Raw genomic sequence first — 14,850 nt, 5'->3', positions numbered from 1 at the left:
GCAGAATCGCCAACAGAGTATAAGGGATTGAGAGATCGTTTGGCTGTGCTAGGCTGCTCTATTACTGCAGGAACCCACAGATAGAAGTTACTGGTCATTGGCAAAAGTTTATGCCCCAGGGCCTTGAAAGGTATGATGCTATTTCCTGTAATTTACCGTGTTAACAAAAAACGGATGGATTACAACTAGCATCACACTAGACTGGTTTGAAAATTATTTTGTTCCCAAAGCACGAGCTCACTGTGATTCTACAGCACCACAACTGTAAGATAATTTTTAGTTTAGACAACTGTTCAGCACACCCGAAAGCAGAACTCCTGGTAAAAAAACAATGTTTTTGGTATCTTCCTGCCACCTAACTGTACGTCATTAATTCAAACCCTGGACAACAGCATATTATGTTCTCTCAAGTCAAAATATCGTTCCCTGTTTATGAGGTGCCTTTTGAGTGCATTTAATGCTGGCAGACTGGTAAAGGAATTTATAAATGATTTGAATATGAAAGAGATGATTTACTGTGCTGCTAATGCTTGGAGGTCTGTTCATCGTTATACTGACTTGGAAATTGTGAAGATGGCTTATACATCCAGAGAAGGAAGATATTGGAGGACAAAGCAGTGATGAAGATGAGGAAGTTGTAACAGAGAGACTTCCTATTGACAGGCTAATTAAATTGACAGGTGAATTGCTGAAAGGATTAGAGCAACGATGTTTTATAACTGAGCAAGAAATAATGAGTGTTTATATGCTACAGGATAAGCTAATCAGAGAGAGACCAAAATATATGAAACAGCTTACTTTGGAAGGTATGTTCAAAAAGATTGCTAGAAAAAGTCCAACAAGGGAGCTAACACTTCAAAAGCCGGTGCCATCAACTTTTGCTCACCCAGATGTGCTGCCACCAACATCAACAGTTTTTGAAGAAACTGTTGTGCCAGTTTCAGCACCAGTTCCTGATGCTTCACTCAATTTTTAAGCCGAAGATGTTGATGATCCTGACAACCCCACACTTGCAGACACGTAACTTTGCCTGAAGGTATATTAAACATCGCACTTTAGAAGTGGAATTGCTCAACTTCTCTGTCTAAGTTAATTCTTGTACATTTACCTGTACCCTTTATTTTAACTGTGCCTGTACAGTATATTATTTTATTAAAATTCCACTTGCTAGTCTTTTAATATTTCTGTTTCATTATTATCTAACTTGTACTGATTTACGTGATATTTTAAAGGTATGATGAGGCGGTTAGCTATTGCTTAATGTGATCCTTCTGCAACTCGGCATTTTCACTAATCTGGCACTCTTCAGGTCTCAGTGGTGCCAGATTAGCGAAGGTCTACCTGTACTAAAAACATAACTAAATTTAAAAATAATGTCAGAATTATTTAAAATAACATCTAAGTTACAAGTGAATTAAAAACAAACAATTCTAAAATTAAAATAAACAGTGGTTGCCTCATGCAAGTGTTGCACAAGCCCATGTTATAAAATTCAATAATTAAATATAAAGTAGCATCAAGAATTATGCCCATATATTACACTTAGAGATTGTTCATGGTGCCTATGGACTACGGGTGGGTGGAAGGGGGTACTGTTCCATCACACGACAGCTCTGAGGGGAAAAACTTTTTTTTTGTTTGGATGTCCATGCAGAGATGTTTTGGTATTTCCTGCCAGATGGTGGGAGATTGAACAGGTGATTACTGGGATGAACATTACGATATTGTGAATCCGCTGTAGACATCGTGAGTTGTGGATGGTTTCCATATCTGGTAATTGTGTCCCAAAGGCGTTCTGTGAGAAATAAGCAGTAAGACAATTCTGAACTATTTTGCTCACTGCGGTTTCCAGCATTCAGGCTTGGAGATGCCAGAAATGGCCAGGAGTGAAGTTAAAGTGATTTCACTACTTCAACAAGTCAGAAACTACAAATAATTTGAAGGTATTGACAATCATCTTGAATGTTACAATGAAAATGAAGATTTGGAGGATGCAATCTTCAGAAGGATTATATGAAGGCAGTCCATGGTCTGTACAAGGAGTCTGCACTGATTTTGTTCATTTACAGTCAATCAAATGATCACAATAGCGTACACTGGATGAATTCTTCCATTGATAACATTTAGGAGGTAATACAGTTTTATGGTACTGTAGTAGTATTGGTAGCATTATAATTTGATCTGTATTTCATTTAACTACTTGTTACTCAGTTAAAAAGTAGTTTGTCTTTTTTATACCTTTTTAAATATTTTCATGTAACTTTGGCTAATTGGGGTAGTTGCTTAATTGGGACAAAATTTACTGGTTCTGATGTGTCCCAAATAATCTGAATCCACTGTATTTATACAAAGAATAAGAGGCATACAAAAATAGATTCTGCTGAATCTTTCAAAGGGGAATTAGATATAGTCCTGGAGAAAGATTGTCAAGCAATAGGTTGGACTATGGAGTTTACTTTATTAAAGAGACATTCTAGACTGCATTAATTTATAATTCACTAAAAACAAACAACATTGATTAGCATCTGAGAGAAAAGACAGCAGTTTCAACTGTTGTAACAAAAAGTTGCACCTAAATCGTTAACAAGTTTGTACTGCCACAACTGAATTTCATTACCAATTTATTTGTTTTATTTCAGTCCACTGACTGAATATTTTCTTGCTACTCTTTTGATTTGCCATTGTTTAATAATCTTTGTCACTCTGAAGAGAAGGACAACACTCATGGAACAGTATAAGCACAGGAACAGCCCCTTCAGTCCACAATATTGTGCCAAACCAAATAAATTAATAATCAAATAGCCAACTAAACTAATCTCTTATGCCTACATAACTGTCCATGTCATTTCATTTTCCTCACATTCACATGCCTATCTAAATGTCTCTTAAATGTCCCTGATGTGAGGAGATGCCTCTACCCCCACCCTAGGCAATGCATTCCAGGCACCCATCTCAAGTAAATGATTTTGTATATTAATCCTTTCACCCAAAAATTCAATTTACTTTATTTTTTATTTATTTAGGGATATAGCACAGAATATGTCCTTCCCGCTGCCTAGCAACCCAGGCAATCCTGACTTAACCCTAATCTAATCATGGGACAAATTAAAACAACCAATTAACATACCTGTTAAGACTTTGGACTGTGCGAAAAAACTATTGCTGAATGCCGAACTGCAAGGCCCCAAGCTGCTAATAGAGTTGTGCTAACTGCTACGCTACGATGCGTCCTATTTTAATGTAAGTAATCAATCGCTCTGTCCAATGATCCTGTTATGACGTTCACTCCTGCAAAAACAGGGTGAGACAGTAAAGCAATGGCCAGCACTCTCAGCAAGGAGAGGTCGTCAGTGCTGTCTGTATTGAGTATCTGAGAGAAAAATTGTTGGATCAAGGGTGAGCTGCTTCTCCTCCAGTTTTGTGGGTTCTAAAGTGGCTTCTGAGGCAAATGTGGGAACTGCAGATTCTTCCACAGACGCAGAATGGGATGTCAGATGGGGCAGGTGGGTAGCTGATGCTCATCTTCCTGATTGCGCAGGGATCCTGTGTGTTCCCGATACACATCTTTAAGATTCTCCACACCATCCAACAGGATTCTTCTCCACATTGAGCAGCCTTGGGCCAGAGATTCCCACCAGCTGATGGGAATGTTGCACTTCTTCATGGGAAGTTTCAACACATCCTTGAATCTTTTTCCCTATTTGCTTGGTAATCTGGTAATTGGTTTTTGAATGTAGTGTCTGATTACTCTAGCTGCAACAGAGGGAGTGCAACAATAGTTTATCAGAGTGAATTCTGATGACAGTTTTATGAGGAGAGATTAAACAGATTGGGCCTATACACCTTGAGTTTAGAAGAATGTGAAGTGATCTGACTGAAGTTCTTCCAGGATTTAACATCAGGATTCCCTTGGCTAGATTACCCACAACTGGGATGGTGGGGGATGTTGTTGATGTCACAATTTCAAAATAAGCAGGATTGCCCATCCAGGACCGAGATGAAAAGAATTTCAAAGATTTGTTCCGTAGGGTAGCGAAGCTTTGAAATTTTCCATCCAACTGGAAGCTCAGTCACAAACAAGAGAAAATCTGCAGATACTGGAAATTCGAGCAACACACACAAAATGCTGGAGGAACTCAGCATGCCAGGCAGCACCTATGGAAATAAGTTCACTCTGAAACTTTGACTGTACTTTTTTCCAGGGATGCTGCCTGGCTTGCTGAATTCCTCCAGCATCTTGTGTGTGTTGCTTGGAAGCACAGTCTCTAGATACAAGGTCATCTATTTTATTTGCATACTGAGGCAAATCAGGAAATACAAAAAAATATTATGAAAATTTGTATATGCCACCAAATATTACCTTGAGATTCATTTTCTTGTAGGCCTTTACAGTAGATCAAAGAAATATGTACAATAGAATCAATAAAAAACTGCACACAAACAACGTACAAAGACACACTGCAAATACAAAAATAAGAGCAAATAAATAAATACATACATACATACCTACCAAGAACATGCAACATAGAGTCCTTGAAAGTGAGTCCATAAGTTGTGGAATCAGTTCAGTGGTGAGGTGAGTGAAGTTATCCAGCCTAGTTCAGGAGCCTGATGGTTGAAGAGTAATTACTGTTCCTGAACCTAACAGTGTGAGACTTAAGGCTCTTGCAACTCCTCGTCGATAGCAGCCGTGGGAAGAGAGCATGGCCAGGATAGTGGGGGTTCTTGACAATGGATGCTACTTTCTCGTGGAATATGTAATGAGTCCAGGAAAGCAGCACTTAATGTGAAAGATAAGCCATGATCTTATTAAATACTACCCTTTATTTGCATCCTCATGTCAGGACCCTAGCTGTTTTGTGTGCATAAATCTTAAAATATAAAGAAAATCACATCAGTAATCGATACTAATTTACTACCTTGTTGTAATATTGGATCTGTAACGTATGCCACTGTCCATCACTTACTCCACCAGGAAGATGTGGGGTTACAACTGTCATAGACTCCCCTGGGAAAAGAAATCACAGCAAGTGGGTGAAGATGTATTCCAAAATAAATAGATCTCATTTCTTACATTTCAACTACATTCAAGTTGATAAAGTGCTTTTAGTAAAATAAAGTTTCATCAAGACTACCACCTCCTGCTTCCCACCCTATTGACCTACTGCCAAGGTTTACAAATCCAAACAGTTGGTACCATAAAAGAAGGTTAACCTCACATCCCATATGAGCATACCAAAGAAATAAGCAGTCAAATAATTGACTTAAAGTGATTCAGTAAATAATGGGAATTTAATGCTAGATTAGGAAGACATTAATTGGATTAAATCTTTTATTGTATAAATATTTTCAGACAAACCTGTCGAATACTTCAACTGAACCTGTCCGTCAATGATTTCCACTGCAATAAAATCATGTTTTTCATTAAATCGCCCATTGTAAAACAGGAGCCCGTTATTTTCCTGTGTAGCAAACCTGAAAGTAGACAACACATTTAATAATGGAATGTATTTTTAATTCTGTGCTTTCCTTTTGAACATCTTGGGCAGAAAACAGGCAAATGAAATTTGTCACTAACATTCTTCTGAGAGGCCTCTGTGAACGGATTCATTCTGACAGACAATCAGAGCTTTCAACTAAAGGTCTCATTCTGACAAGTCCAGAGGCTGATACACAGATGGACACTGACCTGAAGAATAAAGGGAATCTAAAAGCTCTTAGATAAACACAAAGAATAGTAAATGTCCGTCGGGCACAGAAATTGTGTGAGAAAAGACTTCATTTGTGGTTTGAATTAGACAAGGTATCTCCCCCCACCACCTCCCCTTTCCTCTTTATACTGGCTTTCTACACTCTCCATTCAGTTCTGATGCAGGATTCTGACCTGAAACATGGACAAATCACCTCTCCCCACCAGATGCTGCTTGACCTTCTGAGTTCCTCCCAGAATGCTGCTGTTGCTCCAGACTGCAGCATCTGAAGTCTTGTCTAATTCTCACCAAGCTCTTCTTTGCTCATTAAGTTTGTACCTCCCACCCTTGGCTGAACAAGTCATGTTGCTACATGGTTTACATGACCATACAGAAGATCATACTCGTTGTAACTGGGTTTAAATCAAAATTTACTTCTTTCTCTTTAGCTTGAATACAGAAGATTCCCTTGTGTTTAATCCCGTTCCTTTCAACCTTATGTCTTAACATGGAGAAAAAATATTCTTCACTAGCTACTGTGGCGAAAAGAATTTTGCTTCAATTCCAGGCACAAGCACACCTCTTCACCAATATTACAAATACCTCCATTTGAAAAGCCAGAATGGTTGTAAGCAGGAGGAATCAATGAACCGGAGTACAGGAAGGAGACAAAAAATATCAAATGTCAGGATGACAACAACCTTTCCCTTAATGTCTGCAAAACAAAAGAGCTGGTCACTGACTTCAAGAAGGGGGCACTGCACATGCTCCCATTTACATCAATGGTACTGACAGCTTCAGGTTCCTAGGAGTGAACATTAACCACCTGGTCCAACCACACAGATGCCGTAACCAAAAATGAGCACAGCACCTCTATTTCCTCAAAAGGCTAAAGAGTTTTGGCATGTCCCCATTGACCTAATTTTTATCAATGCACCATAGAATCTATTCTATTCAGAAGCTTCTTGGCTTGGTATGGCAAGCACTTTCCCTATTGACTGCAAGAAACAGCAGAGAATTATGGACACAGCTGAGCACATCACAAACTCAGCCTTCTCTCCTCAACATGCCAGGACTTCTTCCTGATATGGTAAAGGAGTCAACATAATCAAAGACCCACTCACCCTGGACATTCTCTTTTCTCTACCCTCCTATTGAGTAGAAGATACAAAAGTCTTAAAGTACATACCATGAGGCTCAAGAACAGCTCCTATCCTGTTATAAGATAAATCTGAATGCTTCACCAGTATAAGATAAACTCTTGACCTCTCAATCTACGCCATTGTGACATCACACCTTATTTTCTACCTGAACTGCACTTTCTTTGCATCTGCGACAATTTACTCTTCACTCTGTTATTGTTTATTTTGTATTACCTCGACGCACTATTGGAAGCAAATGATCTCTGTAAACAGTTTGCAAGACAAGTTTTTCACTGTACTTCAGTACATGTGACAATAACAAATCAACTTACCAACCAACCATGTTTTGCATGAAGTATTTTGTCTAATAATCTAACGTTATGTCAGGCTATTATAAGTAAAATATATGCATCTGAGCAACGTCATGAGGATCTGCTCCATTACCATCAATCATTCTGTGAATGAGCCAAACATATGTTTATTTCCTTACTTTCTTCAAAACTACCACAGACTGCTTATTATGCAACAATCAAGTGACACTAATTGAGTATTGCAAGTCTTCAGTTAAATTATTCATTCTGAGTATGCACGTATCCCTGGTTAGGCTGGCAATTTTGTCCCTGACGAGTTATCCCTTTGAAATCAGTGGTCGGCCTACTTTTGAACCAAAAATAATCATTAAACAAAGATGCCTGGAGAAGATGCCCACAGATAAAGACATAAGAAATAGGACAGGAAGAGATCTCCACTCATCAAGCTCACCCTGCCATTCAATATGATCATGACTGATATTTCAGAACCTGTTTCCCCATTGAACTTCAGTTTCCCAATCATTTGAAAATGTATCCACCTCCACTTTAAATATACCCAGCAGAATCTGAATAAAGGCCATTGACCCGAAATGTTTACTGGTTTCTTTTTCCACATATGCTACTTGACTGGCTAAGTTATTCCAGCATTTCTGCTTATGTTTCAGATTCCAGAACCTGCAGTTTTGCTCTGCTGTCTTTAGAATATCTACTATATCCTCCATCATGAAGACTGATGCAGAATTTGTTTAACTTACCTGCCATTTCTGTGTTTCCCATTATAAAGTCCAGTGGTCCCAGACTTCCCCTAGCTATCCTCCCCCTTTTCATATATTCGCAAAAGCTCCTCTGCTCTTAGTAACAATCCCCGGAAACCATAAGATTTTAATAATCTACAACAGTTGTACTGCACAAATTTTGGTTTGCCCAAAATTCTGATCAGGTCTTCTAAGTTCACAATCCCTGCATTAATTTGCAAGTCTTAGAGGAGTCAAAAATTAAGCAGGACCATTTGGCCTTTAACTTTGCAGAGGTCTTGAATAATTTAATCTATCTTTATTAACTTTGTATCATGTTCTTCACAATTGTTAGATTGACATGGAGTTCAAATGCAAGTTGTTGATAAACTTATTTCAGCTATAATCACCCACAAGATCAAGACATATTTTTAAAAGAAAATTTACAACAAAATATGCTGCAACACTTGTTTGATTGCACTGGCTTATGATAGATTTTGGGTTTAATACAATACAGATTAGTTTGAGTAGAAATTATTTTTGGGAGAATGTCAGAAGAAATAAAGTTTAGAGCACTCAACGGCACCAGTTTTTGAATGTTCTCCAACAGAAATGCTTCCCCTCAGTCCCAAATTCAAAACAGCACATCTACTGAATAAGTGGTACTTTCTATTTCCCATACTAGTTACCTGGTAATGAAAGAATGAAATCGCCAATTACCATAAAATCCACTTAGGAATTGAAATACTTTTGAATAAATCAAGAGTCAGACTGAGCATGCCCAGAGGCATTCACAGAAGAGTAGCTTTATTTTAATATCAACTCAACTTTAAATATTGTCTTAGTAACAAGACAATTGTTTGGCATTACATCGTCTAGATGATCATACTAAATATTTCCCAAGTACTATTAAAATGGATTCCAGTTAATTGGGTCATTGGTTAATCAGGGCAGCCGCTTATTTGGTTGTGGTGAACTACATATACCTGTCTGGACACGCCCCCCACCCCCCGCTGACTGCTCCTGTGGCTCCTCCCACAGACCCCGGTATAAAGGCGATTGGGGCCTGAGCCCTGCCTCTCAGTCTCCAGGATGTAGCATGGTGGTCAATTGCTGCTTGTTCTTTCTTCCAAACAATAAAAGCCGATATCTCGCCTCACGTCTCAAAGAGTTATTGATGGTGCATCATTGGTACAACTCTTAAAGAACAAAAACTAATTCAGAAAATAGCTGTGATTCTCTTTGTTTATTTTCGACATTATGCCACTTCATTGGGACAGGAGACTGTTGCTGAACAGTTTCTAACTAGCGCTAGACACATGTATTTGTGTGGGCATTGGACACTAGACTTAGAGCGAACAGTTTTTAAACAAGATCAGTTGCATATGCTTAAGTTCAAAGAGCTTCTGTCACTGAGAGTTTGCAAGACATAAGCAGTAAGATCATTTAGAACTGTTTTGCTCACTGCAGTTTCAAGCATTCAGGCTTGGAGATGCCAGAAACTGCCAGGAGTGAAAATGAAATTATTTCACTACTTCAACAAATTAGGACCTACTAAGAATTTGAAGGCATTGACAATCATCTTTAATGTTACAAAGAAAAGGAAGATTTGGAGGATGCAATTGTCAAAAATTGTATGAAGGCAGACCATTATCTACACTAGGTGTCTGAGCTGATTTTGTCCATTTACAATCAATCTGTTGATAAACATTAGGAGCTAATACACAGTTTATAGTACTTCAGTAGTACAGATAGTGTTTGAATTTGTTATATATTACATTTAAATACATAATTTATTACTCAGTTAAATGCAGTTTGTCTTTTTTTATACCTTTTTAATTTAATTCCATGAAACTTCAACTATTTGGGACAACCACTTCTAATTGGGCCAAAATGTACTGGTCCCCATATGTCCCAATTAATCTGAATCCACTGAATTTACTATCTGATGGAAACAGTACACTTCACATGGTATGTCATTGACAGTAAAAAAAAATCTAGTGAAAGGCACTAAGTAAATGCAATTTTTCCATCTCCTATTTTGAAAGACAAATATTCAGATGTATTAAATTGAAATGATAAGGGAGGGAAGAAGTTTATAGCTAAAAGTATGAAATAGCTCTTTAATTGCAGAGTAGCTGACTTAGTATTTCTGATAGAATTTAGCTGACTTTTTGTTTACTTTTAAATCGAAGCAAGAGGCTGAGAGTGAAGGACTAAAGGCATCTTGGAGAGAAGCCTTTTCTTTTTACTGATTGGGAAAAGAAGCTAGACTGTGCAGGTGTGTGATGTAGCGCACCAGAAGTTTAAAAAGGAGAGGAATTTTTCAATGGTCTTTTAAACCGATGCAAGAGGCTGAGAGTGAAGGACTAAAGACATCTCAGAGAGAAGCCTTTTTTTTTACTGATCGGGGAAAAGAGGCTAGACTGCACAGGTGCGTGACATAGCGCACCAAAGGTTTAAAAAAAAAGATCGCCATATACAGCGGCCATCGTCAGAGTGGACAGAGGCAGAGTTAGGACAGGTGACCAAGTGTGTGAAGCGGAACACTTTGGTTCCAGTGATCATAACACCATTAGTTTCAACCTGATCATAGACAAAAATAGATCTGCTGAGGTTCTAAACTGGAAAAAGGCCAAATTTGAAGAAATGAGAAAGGATCTAAAAAGAGTGGATTGGGACAGGTTGTTCTCTGGCAAGGATGTCATTGGTAAGTGGGAGGCCTTCAAAGGAGAAATTTTGAGAGTGCAGAATTTGTATGTTCCTGTCAGGATTAAAGGCAAAGTCAATAAGAATAAGGAACCTTGGTTCTCTAGGGATATTGGAACCCTGATAAAGAAGAAGAAAGAGATGTATGACATGTATTGGGAAAAGGGAGCAAATAAGGTACGTGAGGAGTATAAAAAGTGCAAAGAGATACTTAAGAAAGAAATCAGGAAGGTGAAAAGACATGAGGTAGCTTTGGCAGTCAAGGTGAAGGATAATCCAAGGAGCTTCTACACGTATATTAAAAGCAAAAGGATAGTAAGGGATAAAATTGGTCCTCTTGAAGATCAGAGTGGTCGGCTATGTATGGAACCAAAAGAAATGAGAGAGCTCTTAAATGGGCTTTTTGTGTCTGTATTTGCTAAGGAAACTGGCATGGAGTCAATGGAAATAAGGTAAACAAGTAGTGAGGTCATGGAACCTATACTGATTGAAGAGGAAGAGGTGCTTGCTATCTTGAGGCAAATCAGAGTAGATAAATCCCCAGGACATGATAGGGTATTCCCTCGGACCTTGAAGGAGACCAGTGTTGAAGTTGCAGGGGCCCTGGCAGATATATTTTAAATGTCGGTATCTACGGGTGAAGTGCCAGAGGATTGGAGGATAGCTCATGTTGTTCCTTTGTTTAAAAAAGGCTCTAAAAGTAATCTGGGAAATTATAGGCCGATAAGTTTGACATCGGTAGTAAGTAAATTATTGGAAGGAGTACTAAGAGATAGGATCTACAAGTATTTAGAATGACAGGGACTTATTAGGGAGAGTCAACACGGCTTTGTGTGTGGTAGGTCATATTTAATAAATCTATTAGAGTTTTTCGAGGATGTTACAAGGAAAGTGGATGAAGGGAAGGCAGTGGATGTTGTCTACATGGACTTCAGTAAGGCCCTTGACAAGGTCCTGCATAGGAGGTTAGTTAGGAAGATTCAGTCGCTAGGTATAATGGAGAGGTAGTAAATTGGATTAGACATTGGTTCAATGGAAAAAGCCAGAGAGTGGTAGTGGAGGATTGCTTCTCTGCGTGGAGGCCTGTGACTAGTGGTGCGCCACAGGGATCAGTGCTGGCTCCATTGTTATTTGTCATCTATATCAATGATCTGGATAAAATGTGGTAAATTGGATCAGTCAATTTGCTGATGATACAAAGACTGGAGGTGTACTGACAGTGAGGCAGGTTTTCAAAGCTTGCAGAAGGATTTGGACCAGCTGGAAAAATGGGCTGAAAAATGGCAGAAGAAGTTTAATACAGACATGTGTGAGGTATTGCACTTTGGAAGGAAAAGCCAAGGTAGAACATACAAGGTGAATGGTAGGGCACTGAGGAATGCAGTAGTACAGAGGGATCTAGGAATACAGATACAAAATTCCTTAAAAGTGGCATCACAGATAGGTAGGGTCATAAAGAGAGATTTTGGTACATTGGCCTTTATAAATCAAAGTATTGAGTATAAGAGTTGGAATGTTATGATGGGGTTGTATAAGGCATTGGTGAGGCCGAATTTGGAGTATTGTGTGCAGTTTTGGTCACCAAATTACAGGTATTAATAAGGTTGAAAGAGTGCAGAGAAGGTTTACAAGGATGTTGCCGGGACTTCAGAAACTGAGTTACAGAGAAAATGTTGAATAGGTTAGGACTTTGTTCCCTGGAGTGTAGAAGAATGAGGGGAGACTTGATAGAGGTATATAAAAATATGATGGGTATAGATAGAGTAAATGCAAGCAGGCTTTTTCCACTGAGGCTAGGGGAGAACAAAAAAAGAGAGGACATGGGTTAAGGGTGAAGGGGGAAAAGTTTAAAGGGAATATTGTGGGGGGGGGGGTCTTCTTCACACAGAGAGTGGTGGGAGTGTGGAATGAGCTGCCAGATGAAGTTGTAAATTGGGCTCACTTCTAACATTTAAGAAAAACTTGGACAGGAACATGGATGAGAGGTGTATGGAGGAATATGGCCCAGGTGCAGGTCAGTGGGACTAGGCAAATAAATGGTTCGGCACAGCCAAGAAGGGTCAAAAGACCTGTTTCTGTGCTGTAATGTTCCATGGTTCTATGATTATGTAATACTGTTTCATTTATTTATGCTAGAAACTGATAAAATATGTCAATGGCAATTTAGACAACCCCCTACAGTTGCATCCTCTGCATAATAAAATTGCAACAGCAGGCACCTATAATAAGGTGTCATTACTAAAAAATAAATTGTAGCCTTTGTTTTATTTGAATACGTTTAATCCATTATCATTGTTCCCAAGCATCATTAGCTTGTACTTACTACTCTCCATCTACTTTCAAGTTAAATAGAGAGCTGTGTGCAGGACAGATAGCGTACCATGTACATCACTGCACTACTTAGAGCTTGTGAAATGAGTTTCAGTTGTATATGTGTGGCAAAGGAAAGCTATAACATGCCCAGCCTAACAGACCCAGAGCAGAGTAGGATTATGAATTTTAAAAATATGATGTTGCATGTGTTATTCCACAAATTCCAGCTAAATTAATAACATTATCATCATTAACTATTGCACCTTAAAGCTGATTTTGGATATACTACAATGAAACAGAAGCATTTCTACTTAAGGGATGAAAGACATCACTTTTTTTTTAAAGCTTCAATCTGATCTTCTTTCTAATGAATTTATTCAAGCACACATGCTCTTCAACTGCAAACTCACTTCATCTGTCACAAATAACAAACCCTGGCATCTATTCTTGGTTAGTTTCTATCTGTTTTTTATAAAATTTTCATAGTGTGTTTCATAAACCAATATGTTCCTCCTCTAGAAGTCAGCAACTGCAGTGTCCCCCTATCTGTCAGCAACTCTCATCACCCACCTGTTCCAACTAGCAAATCTAGCCAGTTCAGGTCACCTAGTATCCAAAACCCAATTCTTATTTACTTTTGGCAGCCAACCATAGTAACAAGAACACACAAGAAAATCAGAGCAGGAGTAGCCCATCAGATCCTTAAATCAAGTCCCTGATTTTATTTTTAATTTTACTGAGAGATATAGTGTGGAATAAGCTCTTCCGGCCCATCGAGCCATACCACCCAGCAACACCAAACAACCCCAATTTAACTCTAACCTAACCACAGGACAATTTACAATGTATAATTAATCTACTAACCCGTACATATTTGGGCTGTGGGAGGAAACCGGAGCACTCAGACATAACCCACACATTCTATGGGGAGCACATGCAGAACTCCAAACTCCAATGCCCTGCCTCAAATAGCGTCACACTAACCAGTACACTACCGTATCGCCAAATATGATCATGTTGATCCATGTTGACCTCAACACCCCTGCTGTTCCGAGACCCCCCCCGCGGATACCAAAAAACACGGATGCTTAAGTCCCTTATTTAACCTGTCTCAGTGTGGTTGTCTTTAGGACCCAGACGAGCCCCGGACTTTATTTAACATATCTCAGTGCGGTGGACATTAGGACCTGGCGGCGCAACTCTGAGTCCGCAATGTTTCTGTTCACAAAAATAATCACGATCACGATTGAAAATAAGGTGGAAGTAATAAAGCGATCGGAAAGAGGTGAAACTCCACTGGTCATTGGAAAAGTATTAGGCTACAGTCGGTCAACGATCGGAACAATTTTAATGGAGCATGTGAAAGGCCCTGCCCCGATGAAAGCTACAACTATTACTAAGCAACGAAGCGGTTTAATTATTGAAATACGTATGTTTCTTAAGTGTTTTATATGCATAGAAAGGTAAAATATGTACTATATACTGAGAAAAACGTTTGACTAACTGACGCTAAATAATACCGGATGTACCTGTTCAGACTTCAAATCTGACTTAAAGACGGACTCATGAATGGAATTTATTCATAACCAGGGACTGTCTGTACTTTTTTTATCATTTCTAGATTACTTATACCTAATACAATGTAAATGCTATGTAAATAGTTGTTATACTGTATTGTTTAGGGAATAATGACAAGAAAAATAGTCTGTACATGCTCAAATAACGAGTGCTGGAGAGAGAAATTCCGGGTTTTCCCAATCCGCGGCTGGTTGAATCCGCATATGTGGAATCTGCAGATAAGGAGGGCCAACTGTACTCCATTCTGCTTTAATCTTTGATCTATCAAATACTACTCACATCCACTTTAAACATTTCTCAATCCAGCTTCCTCCAACAACCAAGGAAGAGTATTCCAGAGATTTACCATCAAAAGGAAATTTCTACATACCCC

General features: G+C 38.8%; 1 protein-coding gene across 1 annotated transcript in view; it reads right to left on the bottom strand.

Annotated features, from left to right (window-relative positions):
* Window positions 1-14,850, bottom strand: part of LOC132377873 (cadherin EGF LAG seven-pass G-type receptor 3-like) — a 511,939-nt gene that overhangs the window by 355,667 nt on the left and 141,422 nt on the right. The window contains exons 4-5 of the mRNA XM_059944310.1: window positions 5,360-5,475; window positions 4,920-5,008 (exon numbers count right to left, since the gene is read on the bottom strand). Coding sequence (XP_059800293.1) covers window positions 4,920-5,008; window positions 5,360-5,475 — 205 coding nt within the window. The remainder of the gene's footprint in view (window positions 1-4,919; window positions 5,009-5,359; window positions 5,476-14,850) is intronic.

The sequence above is a fragment of the Hypanus sabinus genome, chromosome 19 (assembly GCF_030144855.1).
Source record: "Hypanus sabinus isolate sHypSab1 chromosome 19, sHypSab1.hap1, whole genome shotgun sequence".
Classification (NCBI taxonomy): Eukaryota; Metazoa; Chordata; class Chondrichthyes; order Myliobatiformes; family Dasyatidae; genus Hypanus; species Hypanus sabinus.
Note: the sequence above shows the minus strand (reverse complement) of the source record. Positions and strands in the feature narration are given on the sequence as shown.